At 39.1% G+C, this 17694-nt stretch overlaps 1 protein-coding gene across 1 annotated transcript in view; it reads right to left on the reverse strand.

The window, feature by feature from the left end:
* The window catches only part of vcana (versican a), a 45832-nt gene extending 40414 nt beyond the window's left edge, over nucleotides 1-5418 (reverse strand). Inside the window, exons 1-2 of the mRNA XM_063018037.1 lie at nucleotides 5102-5418; nucleotides 2256-2331 (exon numbers count right to left, since the gene is read on the reverse strand). Coding sequence (XP_062874107.1) covers nucleotides 2256-2319 — 64 coding nt within the window. The 5' untranslated portion in view covers nucleotides 2320-2331; nucleotides 5102-5418. The remainder of the gene's footprint in view (nucleotides 1-2255; nucleotides 2332-5101) is intronic.
* Nucleotides 5419-17694: the final 12276 nt, after the last annotated feature.

A 17694-nucleotide genomic window follows, 5' to 3' on the forward strand; every position in this document is an offset into this window, starting at 1 on the left:
CCACCACGCATATAATACCTGCTCTGTAGTGGTCCTGGGAGAGTCCTGACCATTGAAGAACAGCATGAAAGGGGGCTAACAAAGCATGCAGAGAAACTGATGGACTACAGTCAGTAATTGTAGAACTACAAAGTGCTCCTCATAAAAAGGAGGTGGTTTTAATGTTATGGCTGATCGTGTAAGTTAATTACGTCTGTATTTCAGGTAGTAAATGTTGATGTCAATTTCCTCTTTAATTTGGATACATATAAGAAAACTCTATATTAATAGAGTCTAACGTCAGCATGGCTTTTTCCCCAATACGACCAGCCATAGGATGTCATTTTCCAGGTTCTCGAAAATTGACAGAATACTCAAAGCACCAATTCGAGAACATTCTTTGTACAGGTGGGATAGACCCCGAGGGCCTCCAAGACAGTGTGTGACGAGGCTTTCTATGTTATGAGGTGACCCCATCTGTTTTACCAGACACAGACTGTTTCCTAATTAAAAGGTTTAAGTCCTGGGAAGGCAATTCAGGAACACATTAACACTGTGTGCTAAAAAAACAAGTTTTGCACTGTGAAAAAACAGATGGATTAAAAATATGTGAATAAACTTGGGTCATTATATTAATGCTGGGTGTATATTTTACCCTCATATACACTTAAAATGTCCCCTACTATGCCTAGAGATCAATATTAATTTGAATAATATAAACATTAATTTTCAAGTCAATGTCTTTGTGAGGTCTAAAGGTATTGTAGCGTCAGTGGGAGGAGCCGTGGTATCCAGGCTTACCGTCAGCGTGTATCCCAGTGTGGGAGACTGGGTGGCTGCGGTGAGAGCTGGATAGGTAGCTTAAATGTTTGTCTGTTGTATGAATGAATGTGTGTATGAATGAGTGTATGTCCTAAACCACTGAGAGAACTGCCAAGGGCAGCTCACTCGAGGCCCCGACGCTCGCCTTCCTGCTCGCCGGCGCCACAGTATGTTAAAAACTTGTATTGATATTTTAAACAATATCAGAGATCATTCAAATTAAGTCATCTAGAAGCTTAGATGTGGAGAAACTTCCTAGGTCAGGTCACCCATTTAAGTATAGCCAATAGTCGATGGTTAGAAGTGTATGTGACAAAAAGGTCAGATGATGAGTATTAAAGCAGTAGCCCACTGCTGGCTAATATAACCATGTCTAAAACAAATAGGTGTTAAAATAATAATGCCTGGTGAACAATATATTACATTTATTCCAATAAATACTTATGAACCACACATACCCCCTACACTTTATGAAAGACAACTAAAGTCAAATGTTGTATGTCATGGCAGTCCAGGCATTTTTGTTCTGTGACTAAATAATTGGAACACAAGTTCACGAATTTGAGGTATTTTATAAGTTTATGTGGGTTTAATTATAATATAACAAAATCCGCTGAGGTAAAATATTGTTCTGCAACTTATTATTCTTTTGATAGTGTAAAAAGTTCTATACTGTAAATAAACTGTGAGGCAGGTTTGCTATAAATTCAAGTTGCTGTTGCCACTGTCTACAGACAAGCAAGCCTTACATCAGCTTAGAGGATGTCATACAAGAAAGAAACCCTGCTCCAGGGTCTATATAACAGGTCCACAATGACAAGAAGTATGTTTGGAAAAAAAAAATGTAAAGCCTTTAAACCCAACAACACTGTAATACATGGTTATCATGATTCGCTGCTGGTGCAGTGCAAAAAATAGACACAATAATAAAGAATGAAGAATTCTTGAGGTAATTCTTGAATCTTGTGGGTGTACAGGCTGGATGATCGACCTAAAGTTACATCAGAACTGGTTTTGGAATGTCTAAATCTGACAAAAACTGAGCTGGCTTTTGAAATGGCCTTTATAAAGCCCTAATCTTAACCCAATTGACAATATGTAGACCTTACTAAAAAATCATGTCTGTGCAAGAACACTATAGAATATGGCTGATTTATTCCAATTAAGACAGGGAGAGTGGTCAAAGATCCAACAAATGGTTTGGCAAAGCCTTGTTGTCTGCTATTAAAAGCAGAATTGTACGTATATTTTTGACCCAGTAGATTTTGACATATTTGTAAGGTTATTTGATTAAATATCTGTTCCAATCAAAGAATATTTGCAGAAATGGTTAAACTCCCAGCCAGGACTGCCATGAGATAGATTTCCCTTACTGGTGTTAAGTCAACTTCTGACTTCAACTGCCACTGGTTCCCAATATAATATGGAAAGTCTATAATGCAGAAAAAACTTACCAAGTCCCCATGATGTGTGGTACAGGCATAATAACCACAGTATGTGTTTGACATCCAGGAACATCTTTTATCTGTTCTGTAAAAGAAAAAAACAAAGAGGAAATAATTTAAAGCCTAAATGACACCATGTGCAAATATAATCTTGAGCTATGTGAGTGCATTTCCTCATCTATTGTTGAGTGCTGTATAAACACAAAGCACTGAGATAAGCATACTTTTCTGTTTCGGTGGCTGTTTCTTTACAATTACTAACCGTGGTCAAATGGAACACTTGCTTTGACAGTGTGGGTGGTAAAACTCAGGATTGTGTTGTCGTAACCCCCCGCGGGGACATGGGCAAATTTGTACTCCAGCTGAGAGACACCTCCGGAGGTCTTTCAGTACCGTTAGTTTCAGGCCTAAAATCAAATCAGCTAAACTGTACAGTCCGGATATTGTGCAAACGAGTGGTGATAAAATAGTAAAATTATATAATTGTTCCGTGTTAAATCGATTGCTGGAATCAGTACGACCTCGTTCCACGTTTGTACCGAGATATAGATTAAATGCTGTAAAGGTATTAAATATCTACCTACCTACCTACCTACCTACCTACCTACCTACCTACCTACCTACCTATCTATCTATCTATCTATCTATCTATCTATCTATCTATCTATCTATCTATCTAATCCTCCAACAATTCCTCTCTTTCTGTCTGTCTGTCCATTTATATATCTATTCAATCATCTATCTATCTATCCATCCATCCATCCATCTACACATTAATCCATATATCTATCCATCCATCCATATCTATGTATTTCTATACATATTCAATTATGAATATTAACTACACCTATATATAATACAGGCTTAGCGTGTGTCAAACAAGACGTAGGCTTTATACACCCTGGGCAGATCTCCAGTCTATTGCTGTCCATTTATCCTAGCCATGCCGTAGTGGGTCCAGCATTACCTGGAAACACTGAAAGTAAGGTGGAATACACCCTGGGCAGGGTCCCAATCATCACAGCTCACTGATACCAAGAGGCAATTTGGTCAAGTGAGGTGAAAAACACACCTTCTGCATGTTAAAGATTAAGCCCAAAGAATAATGCCTTGGAATCAGTACGACCTCGTTCCACGTTTGTACCGAGATATAGATTAAATGCTGTAAAGGTATTAAATATCTACCTACCTACCTACCTACCTACCTACCTACCTACCTACCTACCTATCTATCTATCTATCTATCTATCTATCTATCTATCTATCTATCTATCTAATCCTCCAACAATTCCTCTCTTTCTGTCTGTCTGTCCATTTATATATCTATTCAATCATCTATCTATCTATCCATCCATCCATCCATCTACACATTAATCCATATATCTATCCATCCATCCATATCTATGTATTTCTATACATATTCAATTATGAATATTAACTACACCTATATATAATACAGGCTTAGCGTGTGTCAAACAAGACGTAGGCTTTATACACCCTGGGCAGATCTCCAGTCTATTGCTGTCCATTTATCCTAGCCATGCCGTAGTGGGTCCAGCATTACCTGGAAACACTGAAAGTAAGGTGGAATACACCCTGGGCAGGGTCCCAATCATCACAGCTCACTGATACCAAGAGGCAATTTGGTCAAGTGAGGTGAAAAACACACCTTCTGCATGTTAAAGATTAAGCCCAAAGAATAATGCCTTGTAATTTTTCATTCATTCATGATTAGTAGTTACTTTAACCTAATGAGGGTACTGGTGGGTGCATCTCTACACGAAACAGGTGAGCAAAACAAATCACAGGTCAGTGATTAACATGTTTAACAATACAGAGGTCTAACAAAGGGGTGATACAGATGCCAGTGTCTGCTTCATATCAGCATGGGTCTTTGAGACGTGGGTCCCAAAATATGCAGAAGGTGGACTGGGTACTGTAAACTGCATTGAGTTGCCTTGCAATGAATGCAACGAAGGTGACCCATCCAGAATAAATGTATGCACCCAGGGTTTGATGCTGGACCCCACACAACCTTGATGAAGCTGTTGTAAATGAATGAATGAATGAATGAATGAATTCATACACTATAAATGTGTCATTAAGATTAAAAGTCGACCAGATAGGGTGATATTCATTCCCATTCCAAAGTTGTTACTTTTAATGTGCGTTCAAAAATTGGTTTTGGTTGGTTGGTTGGTTGGTTGGTTTGTTTAAGGTATAAAAAACTCAATTTAGGTCAAATGTGAGAACACATCTGTCCTCAAAGCTCAAAGCTCAAAGCTGTGACAACTGTTCCAAAATCCCAACCAACCCCGTTCTCCCCTATCTAAAACTGGGTTATTCTAAAGTGTAAAGCATCTTAGTTTAGGGTGTCCTTTAACTGGTCTAACAAAGGGGTGATAAAGATGCCAGAGTCGGCTTCATATCAGCATGGGTCTTAGAGACGTGTGTCCCAAAATATGCAGAAGTTGTTGCCTTGAGTTGCCTTGCAATGAATGCAATGAAGGTGACCCATCCAGAATAAATGTATGCACCCAGGGCTTGATGCTGGACCCCACACAACCTTGATGAAGCTGTTGTAAATGAATGAATGAATTCATACACAATAAAATGTGTCATTAAGAACAAAAGTCGACCAGATAGGGTTATATTCATTCCCATCCCCAAGTTGTTGCTTTCAATGTGAATTATGTGACAGCACATCTGTCCTCAAAGCTCAAAGCTGTGACAACTGTTCCAAAATCACAACCAACCCTGTTCTCCCCTATCTAAAACTGGGTTATTCTAAAGTGTAAAGCATCTTGCCAGCTGTTTCAACTACATGCCAAAAATCGTTGTATGAAATACTGTACCTTTAATTCAGTATTATAATTCCAAACACGACCCGACGTTCCTTAAAATTCCAGTAAGTATCCAGGATGCCCAGAGTCCATATGATGCAGCGTTCACAATGTTCCTTCTCCTGCCCGTCCCGTTTTCCAGTGGAAGACTTGGCTTTATCTCCCGTGCCTGTGTTACTCAGACGAGTGGGTGACTTCTTGTCTGAGATCCTACTGGTGGACCAAAAGATGAAGCTCCAGCGCGTCTTTAGACCCACCAGCAAATGTCGTCAGGATGGAGAGGAGGGGCTCACAGATCTCCCGAAAAGCGAATGGACATTTGGAGAAGGAGACACGAGAGGACTGGCACGTCCTGCAGGACTTCACATTAACACTAAGCTGGGTTCTTTGTGTGTGTGGCACCACATCTGCTTTATTGCTGTTTATAATGGGGCATCGTACCACCAAGTCAGCAACGTGGCCAGTATAAATAAATGCGCATCAAATAATATAGCATTATAGAACCCAATGCCAAAAAAATAATCATCAAAGAACAAAGAACCTTTGCCTGCTGGTTGAAATTATATAAGCATTGTGTGTGGTAACAAACAGCTGTATTCATTCACTCAACTCATATTCAGTAACCACATTATTTATAGTCATGGTCGCGGATGCGCCTGGAGTCTATCCCCAATGGGCGCAGGACATGAACGCATCCTAGACAGGGTGCCAAGTCCATCACAGGGCATCACATTTTACTCATTTAACATTTGCATCATTCCCACTCACTCGAACGTATGTTTAATAGGACGCAACCTATATAGTAAATCCACCTACCGGCATATTTTAACACGAGAACTAACGATCGGAGACAGGAATCGAACCTGGGTTATAAGATGCGCACCACCAATGCTTCACTGCTGCCAAAAGTCCAGTCCAGAATAAAAACAAAAAAAGAAATTCAGAAATCACATTTTCACATTTTTTTTGTTTGTTTTTTTAAAAGGCGCACATTTAGCACATCCTTTGTGAGGTTACTCTTTTTTGCCTGCTTTCCACACGGTGGGAGTGACTGACCACTGATAAGGAGACTCTATACAGTGTATCCTATATACCACTATACCCTGCTTTGCTTTCTAATACACAGTACTGAGGATTCACATAAGAAAGTCAAACCATTTTATACAAAATAATACATAATATTCAGTAAATAAATGGTCTGGCTCCACAGTATCTGAGTGAACTTATTGATCACTACAACCCAGCACGTTCACTTCGTTCACAAGATGCAGGGTTATACTTATAGTTCCTAGAATTATAAGATCACAGCTGGTGGACGAGCATTTTCTTACGAAGCTCCAAAACTTTGGAATAATCCCCCTGCCTCTGTCCGGGACTTAAACTCAGTCTCGATGTTCAAGTCTAGATTGAAAACATTTATATACTCAGGCTTTTGATTAGTCTTGTCAAACTAAACTAGCAAACTTAGTTATGCTGTAATAATTAGGGGTGCTGGAGTCTAAAGCTACTCTTTGTAAAACTGACATTTTACTCTTAACGATTTCACATTGTAACTACATCTTCTGTTGTTTTACCCCGAGGTGGTTCTGACGGAAAAGTCGAGACTGCAGTGCCAACAATGCTGCTCCTGCTAGATGGGATGGGACACTGGCGAGTTTGCACCAAAATGTCCAGAACTTACAACGGACTTTACCACAGACTGGACCGAATAATGAAGATTTCCAATTATTTTTTGCTAGTTATAACTTTAAGTTCAGTTTAATTTTGTGTTTGTATGAATTGTGTAAATCATATTTATTTAAAGTATCCTCCAGGCCACCCAAAGAGGATGGATCCCTGCTGAGTCTGGTTCCTCTCAAGGTTTCTTCCTGTAATTTTAAGGAAGTTTTTCCTTGCCACTGTCGCCCTTGGCTTGCTCAGTAGGGTTTTTTTGTCTGTTGGTCCTGGATTCTGTAAAGTTGCTTTAAGACAATGTCCATTGTAAAAATTAAAACAATTTAAATTAAAACAATTCATAATTTTAATTTACTAAATTAAATTAAAACTAAATTAAAACAATTCATAATTTTTTTTTTTTATTATAGCGATGGGACAATAACATTTGTTTTCAGGACCTATTAAGGTAAAGTGGGTGCAGTAAAGCAACATAGGACCCCAGGGGTCAGTCCTTGCCACTGTCTATAAGGACCTTTGCATTGCGCTGTATTGCTACTATATGTGTACGAGTGAGACAATGCAAGGGTGCATTTACCTGTAATGGTCAGTCCAGGGTGTATTCTTCTACTTTGAGTTTCCAGTAGCACAGAGCCCATCATGAGCATAACAAGGACAAAGCAGTTAGTTAATAAGGTTTAAAATTAAACTGATTAATAAGAAAGAGGGTAAGAATTTGACTTGGATTGTTGCAAAATCCTAAATGGACTAAGTTCTTTGAGAGATGACAGAGCTAAAATACCATCTTAAAATATAAGAGCATCATCAGGAAAGAATGTGCGCACTGACTGTAGCAACTCATGTAACAAATTTTAATTCCAAAAAAGTTGGGAAAGAGGTTCTAGAATGATCCGCCTGCTATATTTCACATATATGTTTTATAGTTTTGCCTTTCAAATATGTTAAATCTTTATTACGACTCAACACTTCATCCTTTTCATGATCATAGTGGCTCTGGTGACAGCAGACGCGATGCTGGATGCAAAGTCATAGATTCACTAACCGATAATAGGTAGCCAGTCCATCTACTGGGCTATTTTTTGTGATGCCATGTGATGGACTGGCACCCAGTCTAGGATGTGTTCATGTTCTGCGCCCACTGGTTGTGTGATAGGCTCCAGACACATCCACGACCGTGACCATAAATAAAATGGTTACTGAAGATGAGTGAATGAATACAGACACCATGCTGGACACAAGTTCACAAATTCACTTACCCAGACCTGGGTCCGATAAAGGGTAGCCAATTCATCTACTGGGCTATTTTTTGTGATGCCATGTGATGGACTGGAACCCTGTCCAGGATGTGTTCATGTTCATGGACAAAACACTGAATGACACCAAGAGGGCATGAAGAAAGTTCTGACAGACGGTGATCAGAGGCAATAATCCAGTTTTCCAGGAGCTGCTGCATCATGGGCCAATCTGGATAAGAATTATTTGACAATGACATGTAAAATTCATGTAAAGTTCCAAAACACAAGTAAGAGTGATAATAAGAGTGATAATTTAATGATAAGCAGTTTAGACTCTCGGAAAAGCAGATTCTTATTCAGGACCCCAAGTTATAACACAAGTTTAAAAGTGAAACAGGAGAAACACAGATAAATGTGGAGCTTTTAGAGTGAATTTGACAATAATTCCACACAAATGAAAAAAAGATTCGTCTTATGTTCGCATGACGTTTTACCACACCGAGCCAAGCGCTGATCAAAGCAGCGGTCGCGTACACGTTGAATTTAAGGGAAACGTTGAGTTTAGGGGTACAAATTTCTCAACAAAGGGCATTGAGTTTCAAAGCTTTTGAGTTTAGGGGACGTTGAGTTACAAGGTACCACTGTATGTTAAACAGAACATTAAAAACCCCAGCTGTAGAGTTGGGACAGTAGGTAAACTGAAAATAAAAACAAATTGCGGTGATTTGTGAACTGTGTTTTACTGTTTTAATTCAAAAACAGCCCAAAGAAGCAATATTTAATTTAATTTGATTTTGATTCCTGTAAATATTTGCACATTTCTGATTTAGTGTGTGTAACACACTTAAAAAGGTATGCAGTCATTGGATGCAGATTGGGTATAAAAGTACAGTTAAGGATAAGTGAGCATATAGTCCAACAGTTTACAAACAACAAGAATTAAGGATTTTACCATCTACAGTTCATAACATTATTGAAAGTTTAAGAAAGTGCAGAAAAAATCTCTATGTAAAAGACAAACCTGAGGCTGATCTTTGATTCCTCAGATGGCACTGCATTCACTGACATGCTTCAGTATAACAGAACCAAGCAGGCCTGGAAAGGTTTGTTGATGCTCTACAAATGCAGGTTCGGTCTGCACTAAACAAAGTCAAAGCCAGATATCAACAACATCCAGAAACTCGGCTAGCTTCTCTGGGATTAAGGTGAACTTTGCATGGATTGATGCAAAGTGGAAATATGAGCTATGGTTTGAGTTAGAATTTTTTAGATAGTTTTTTTAAATAATGGGTGTTTTGTTCAGAGCCATAGAGGACAAGGACCATCCTGATTTTTATAAATGCAAAGTTTAAAAGCTAGCATCTGTAAATGGAGGTACGTCATTGCAGACAGGTAGGTTACCAATTCCATTGTTTCTAACACACATCTAAATTAGTTTTAAATTAGTTTTTTGTGGACTGTAATTAGGGTTTGCCAAGGCCTCTTAAAAGTACTTCAGCTGTGTTGGTAGTAGTCTAGCGAAAGGGGGGTTGACCAGGCTGGCTGTATGTGTTTCTATGATCTTCAACTGGACCAGTGCTTTGGCTGTGCACTTTCACTGCATCTACTCAAGACCAGGCTTGCTACCTCAGTTACAGTTATTTACAATAGAGAAACGTCCCTTAGGAATTGAAGAGAGAGCTCAAAGCAGTTTGCCTGTGGAATGCTCGCAGATGATTTATAACAGAAGTTATAATTAAAGTGTAAAGTTACAGAATTAGCTCATTTTAATGTATGCTGAGTGTAGAGAGTTTCTGGACTAAGGTTAGTTTTAAAAAAGTTAACAATAAGAACAATATAATCACATTGAGTAATTTAAAAGACTAATGGTAGGTGGGACAATTGAGTTCTTGAATCTATTTGACCAACAAGCTGTTGATAAATTGTATCTGTGGCCAGACAAAAGCAACTTGTGGGTTGTAAAGGTGCCCAGTCCCAATATAAAGGCACACAACATCAATCTATCCATCCATCCATCCATCCATCCATCCATCTATCCATCCATCCATCCATCCATCCACACATCTACCTATCCATCCATCCACACATCTACCTATCCATCCATCCACACATCTACCTATCCATCCATCCATCCATCCACACATCTACCTATCCATCCATCCATCCATCCATCCATCCATCCATCTATATATCTATCTATCTATCGATCGATCTATCCATCCATCTATCCATCCATCCATCCATCCATCCATCTAGATAGAACAGTGAGTTAAACCACACAAGTAAATTCATTCATTCATTTAATTCATTGGCTGTTTTACCTCATCTTTATCCTATTCATAGTCACGGTAAGTCCAATTCACTGGGCGAAAGGCAGGAAACACCCCAGACTGTTCATCCTGACCACTGAAGAACAGTGTGGAAATGGTAAGAATGGTAAGTGAAGCCGATAAAATGGACAGTGAGTGTAAAAACAAGGAGGTGGTTTTAATGTTATGGCTGATCAGTGTAAATATACATAAATAACTTAATCTAAAACTTCTTATCATTGTGCAAGTATTAAGGTAAAATAAGGTAAAATATACTTTAATTTGAAAATAACTTTTTTACATCATTGTGAATTGCATATTTAAAGCAGATAAGAAGCTCGAGTGTAAAAACCATAAACACAGCCATCTTTACTTCCTAAGAACATAAAATATAATTAAAAGGTGTCAGGCCGGGAACCACATTTTTGAACCGTATACAGCTGTTCAAAGGAACGTGAAAGCATAACACAACTGGCCCGTGTGCCCACAACAGCTGTCAATCAGAAGACAGGTGGTTATCTCAGTTAAGTGAGTATGTATGTATTTAGTCAAACTGTGGATGGGGAAGGGGGTTAATTATAGACGTGGTACCTGTCACAAAATCCCATGATGATGACATAGTTGAGGGAAAAAGAATGATCACAAGACCTTTCACTTCTCTTCTGGGACCTCTGTAACTGATTCTAGGGAAAAAAACAGATGGGGTATTTTTTAAAAGTGCCTAAAAGAGCATTCAATAAAATAAAAATTTACTGTCATTTACCACATCAAACATTCCATGTTTTGGAAAAAAAAAAGTTAAGAATTTTCACATAAACATGTCTGTCATGACCTCTAAAATCAAGGTTCTAAACTTGATACAAAGTGTAATAAAGACTATTCCTCCTCGTTTTAGGTAGTGTGACAATGCATGAGGTAAGTTTGACACACAAACACTATTAAATAGAAAAAGTAACCTTTGAAACTCCTTGATCAGGCATAACATAAAAACCTTGATCAGGCATAACATTATGACCACCTTCCTAATATTGTGTTTGTCCCCCTTTTGCTGCCAAAAAAGCCCTGACCCGTCGAGGCATGGAGCCTGACACCTTTCTATCAGAACCAGCATTAAATTCATCAGCAATTTGAGCTACAGTAGCTCGTCTGTTGGATCGGACCACTCGGGCCAGCCTTCGCTCCCCACGTGCGTCAATGAACCGGTCGCCGGTACTGACCACTGCAGACCGGGAACACCCCACAAGAGCTGCAGTTTTGGAGATGCTCTTACCCAGTCGTCTAGCCATCACAATTTGGCCCTTGTCAAACTCGCTCAAATCCTTACGCTTGTCTATTTTTCCTGCTTCTAACACATCAACTTTGACGATAAAATTTTCACTTGCTGCATAATATATCCCACCTACTAACAGGTGTCGTGATGAAGAGATAATCAGTGTTATTCACCCGTCATTGGTCATAATGTTATGCCTAGTCGGTGTACTGTATATTAGAATATACAGGTACGCCGATGGGTAAAAATACAAACCTCAATCCCAGAAAATAATGATTTAAATATTTAATGATGTATTAAAACAGAACAAAATCACCAGATTATATATTTTACCTTATAAACATATTCCAAATTTAAAGCCTGTAACACAAGTCACAGTGGGAGAGGAGCAAGTTTACCACTGTGTTACTCTACTTTTCCTTTTAACAACACCTATATCGATTCGTGTTTTTGGTGGAGCATTCATTCACTGCTTTATAATGCACAACATTTTGACTGGAAGACAAGTCTGGACTGCAGACAGGCCAGTCTAGCACCAGCACTCTCTGATTACATGGCCGAACTACACGTAACACATCTAGAATGTTGCTTGGCATGGTCACATTAAACAAATTGTCTTGAAAGCTGGAATATGGTTATTATGTTAGGATGTCAGTGTTCACATCATCAGTTGTTGATTGCAGGAATGTTTTAGAATGGTAGGAAACACCAAACCCCCAACACCCAGTTGGATTTGTCCCACCCCCCATCCTGTGTTCAGTTCATGATACTAATAAATAAATTGTGATATGATAATGATATGATAAACATGTTCTACTCATTGTCTTTTCATAAGGTTAGGATCCATCAGGGTTCACATTAGTTGTTGATAGCAGAAATGCAGACATCCCAAGTTGCAAAAACTCATTTCAGGGAGGTACCCCCGGACCCGGACCTCACCTAGATGATGATTTGTGTTCCTTACATAGTGCACTAGATAGTGTATTAAATAATTAATAATGTTCCCTACATAGTGCACTAAATTGTATATCAGATAACGGATTTATGTTCCCTACATAGTGCACTAGACAGTATATTAGACAATTGATTTATGTTCCCTACACAGTGAACTAGATTGTACTGTATATCAGATAACGGATTTAATACGCGATAGGGGAAAAAAGTCTGTGTCGCCTGCATGCACACGTGTGTGTGTGTTGCTCTTGGCCGCTCGTTCTAGATTCCGGGAGATTTTATCTGACTTGCGGGCACCAGGGAGCCGCTATGTATATGCGGGAGACTCCCGGAACTTCTGGGAGACTTGGGATGTCTGAGAAATGTTTTAGAATCCTCCCACTCCCAAGTACATTTACCCCCCATGTTCACTTCAAGATAATGATATGATATGATAAATATATTCCAGCATTTCATAAGGTTGGGCTCAGTCAGTGTTCACATCAGTTGTTGATACCAGGAATGTTTTAGAATGGCAAGAAACCTCCAATCTCCCCCACACCAAGGTACATTTACCCCCCCCCCCCCCCCCCCCCCCCCATCCCCATCCCCATCCCATTTTTAGTTCATAATACTGATAAATGATGTGATATGATAATGATATGATAAACATATTCCACTCATTAGCTTTAATAATGTTTGGATCCATCAGTGTTCACATCAGTTGTTGATGGCAGGAAGCCCCTATCCCCCACACCCAGGTAGACCCTCCATGTTCAGTTCATAATAATAATAAAAAAAAATATGATATTACAATGATATGATAAACATATTCCACTCATTATGTTTTCATAAGGTTAGGATCTATCAGTGCTCACATCAGTAATTGATGGCAGGAATGTTTTAGAATGGCAGGAAACCCTAATCCCTCCACACCCGAGTAGATTATCCACCCCCCACCCCCGTGTTCAGTTCATGATAATGATAAATAAATGATGTGATATGATAATGATTTGATAAACATATTCCACTCATTAAGCTTTTCATAATATTAGGATCCATCAGTGTTTACATCAGTTATTGATTGCAGGAGTGTTCTAGAATGGCAGGAAACCCTAATCCCTCCACACCCGAGTAGATTATCCACCCCCCCCCCCCCCCATGTTTAGTTCATGATAATGATAAATAAATGATATGATATGATAATGATATGATAAACATATTCCACTCATTAGCTTTTCAAAATATTGAATACCAAGTTCATGGGTATGGCTTTGTGCCACATCTATGAACTCTTGAGCTTTGCCTTCTTGATTATAATATAATAACAGTATGAATAAATAAATCCTATTTATTTAAAGTATTAAATCCTATTTATTTAAAGTATCCTCCAGACCACCCAAGAAGGATGGGCCCTGCTGAGTCTGGTTCCTCTCAAGGTTTCTTCCTGTAATTTTCAGGGAGTTTTTCCTTGCTACAGTCGCCCTCGGCTTGCTCAACAGGGGTTTTTGTATCTGTTGGTCCTGGATTTTGTAAAGTTGCTTTTAGACAATGTCTATTGTAAAAAGCGCTATATAAATAAAGTTGACTTGACTTGACTAGATGCAAAACCCCTCAAACTCAAGCTAAAATTTGGTGCATTGTTTGTTTTAAATCCCATCTGCTAAAATACTAAGCCATAATCACACACAATGTCTAACTGTTAGCACTCACTAACTGCATTACACATACCAGGTCTGGGAGTTCTGTTAAATTACATGCAAATTTCTCTAATTCTGCTAAAGAATTTAAACATAACTTATGCTTACCTCACCTAATTGCTCATTTTGTGTGAGCCGGTCAAAATGTAATTAGAAACAGATGGTTACAGTAGTTCTTGATGGTTTACAGTATGCTGACTGTGGATTTTTCCCCAGTGTGTAGTAGTTTGAAGGCATTTTGTCATAGGCTGTTTTAAATTAGCATTAGCAAATTATGTTCTTGAATTCTATTGTCTGTTATGAAAGAAAACACTGTTTAAACAGCCTACTTATATCCCCTTTTGCCTCACCAATGTGGTAATATTTGAATACCCATCGTATCTTTCCTCCACTGTTGAAGGAGGAGGGCTGAGCCTAACACACGACCCCTCTGACTGTGCAGCTGCTAATCGCTTCTTCTAACCTGCCAGAGACGGGTTGACACACAAAGCGGTATCATGTATAGAGGGTCAAGCACTGATCTCCTTTATATACCATCTCAGGCAAATTTATTTATTTATTTATTAGGATTTAATGTCATGTTTTACACACTTTGGTTACATTCATGACAGGACAGGTAGTTACTGGTTACACAAGATTCATCAGTTCACAAGTTTAATGTCAAACACAGTCATGGACAATTTTGTATCTCCAATTCACCTCACTTGCATGTCTACAGAGAGGACCCGGATCACCCCACCTGGGGATCGAACCCAGGACCTTCTTGCTGTGAGGCGACAGTGCTACCCGCTGAGCCACTGTGCCGACTCACCCAGGCAAAAGAGGCCACAACTGCAGCAGTTATGAGGAATCCCTTCGACCCACTCTCCCAACAGACACAGCCTTATCTGTGTAAAAGCTATGTAGCTATACACCGATCAGGCATAACATAATGACCACTTCCTTGTTTCTACACTCACTGTCCATTTTATCAGCTCCACTTACCATATAGAAGCACTTTGTAGTTCTACAATTACTGACTGTAGTCCATCTGTTTCTGTACATGCCTTTTTAACCTGCTTTCACCCTGTACTTCAATGGTCAGGACCCCCACAGGACCACCACAGAGCAGGTATTATTTGGGTGGTGGATCATTCTCAGCACTGCAGTGACACTGACATGGTGGTGGTGTGTTAGTGTGTGTTGTGCTGGTATGAGTGGATCAGACACAGCAGCGCTGATGGAGTTTTTAAATATCGAGTCCACTCACTGTCCACTCTATTAGACACTCCTACCTAGTTGGTCCACCTTGTAGATCGCTCATCCATTGCTGCTGTTTGAGTTGGTCATCTTCTAGACCTTCATCAGTGGTCACAGGACACTGCCCAAGGGGTGCTGTTGGCTGGATATTTTTGGTTGGTGGACTATTCCAGTCCAGCAGTGACAGTGAGGTGTTTAAAAACTCCATCAGCACTGCTGTGTGTCATACCAACACAACACACACTAACACACCACCACCATGTTAGTGTCACTGCAGTGCTGAGAATGATCCACCACCCAAATAATACCTGCTCTGTAGTGGTCCTGTGGGGGTCCTGACCATTGAAGAACAGGGTGAAAGGGGGCTAACAAAGCATGTAGAGAAACAGATGGACTACAGTCAGTAATTATAGAACCACAAAGTGCTTCTATATGGTAAGTGGAGCTAATAAAACTGACAGTGAGTGTAGAAACAAAGAGGTGGTTTTAATGTTATGGCTGATCAGTGTATGAACAAAATTTGGAGTTTATGCCTGCAGCACTCAAACACTGTTTTGAATAATTCCACAATACAAAAGCTTAATTCTGCACATGCAACAACAGTGGCATCATAAACTTGGAAAGTGCGTGTGCTTGACTGGCCTGCCTGCAGTCCCAATCTGTCTCTTAAGTATAAATTCAATCTGTCTCTTGCATAATGAACAGGAGAATCAAACAACAAAAAACAAAGACTGTTTAGCAGCTGAAGTCTTGTATCAATCAAGAATGTGCAAACATTCTGTTTCTGTACACAGTTTTAAAACCATTAAACAGTGTATTTAACAGGAAAGATGATGGAACACTGTGGTAAACATATATCTGTCCTAACTTTGAGTGTGTTGCAGATATCCAATTCTAACTTATAATCAAATTTACAAAATACAATTATGTGTCAGTAATAACACTGGAAATCTATTTCCATACTTTTGGCAGTTAAATAAAGGTTTATGAGAATTAACAAATCACAGATTCTTGTTTTCATTGCATTTTACAAGCTGTCCCAAACTTTTCCGCAAATAACTTTGTATGTTACTGTTTTTAACATCTGTCAGCAATGAGTGTGGCTGAAACACCAGCACTCAATAATTAGAAGGGGTGTCGACATATTTCAAAGCATATACAGTGTCGGTTATATGTATGAATTAATTCAATTATTTATTGGATTATTATGGTTAGTTGAAAATAAAAACACACTGTTATAGTTTTTTTGTCTGGGTAATAAAACAGATGAGCTTAGGTTGGTCCAAGATCAGTGCTAAGAACTTTTTACAGTTATAGTGGATTGCAAAACTCATAAATAAACCAAGATGTTCACAGGCTGTACTGATAAATCAACAAATCCCAACATCGCAGTGTGTTTGAATGTGTATCACTGAAAAAAATAAGCATAATTAGTAAACTGATTAAGGAATTAACATTTTTGAGCTTACATTTTTACACTTTTAAAATTAGGGCTGTCTTGCGATAAAAATTTGTTATTGAGATTAATCACGATTAAAGAACCAAATTAATCGCAATTAATCGCAAACTAATAACTAAGCTACTAATGAATCAACGCAGGAAAGACAGAGCTGCATCTTCTTCAACACCCCTTGGGATAATCTTTCCCTGTTCCAAATGCAGTCGCCCCTGTCTTTCCAATATCGGAAAGAACGCACGCGTCATGCATCCACAAACAGCTGCTAAGATCGTCTGTCAAGACACAAGAGCCAAAGAATAACTAAGCAAAATTTGAACAGTTATGCACCAGCTACCCATCTTTCAGTCAGTTATTTAAAATGACAAGTCTGTTCACATTATCTAGCAAAAGTTCATAACCCTGCCACTGAAAACAGGCGCTCATAATATAAACCATTTCTAGATGCAACACCAGTGGCGTAACTAGGAGCTCATGGGCCCCAGTGCAAAAAAGAATTTTTGGGCCTCAACAAATTGCATATGCTGATTCAACTGAGTTCGACTTCAAGTCCAAATTCCTGCCTCTGGTATTGTTAATGCACAGTTTTAGTTATATTAATTTTGCTTAACAAAAATATTGTAATATAATAATAACAACATGGCGAGTGCAGTCAATGGGGGGGCAGTGAGGTGAGTGCTTGAGTCCATGTCGTGGAGGACCCCGCTCCCCCCCCACCCCCCTGCATATACAGTCCATTGTGATCCATTTCACACCAGTGTTTGTAATGTTCCCATGACGTGTACAGTT

Source organism: Trichomycterus rosablanca, chromosome 21, assembly GCF_030014385.1.
Source record: "Trichomycterus rosablanca isolate fTriRos1 chromosome 21, fTriRos1.hap1, whole genome shotgun sequence".
Lineage (NCBI taxonomy): Eukaryota > Metazoa > Chordata > Actinopteri > Siluriformes > Trichomycteridae > Trichomycterus > Trichomycterus rosablanca.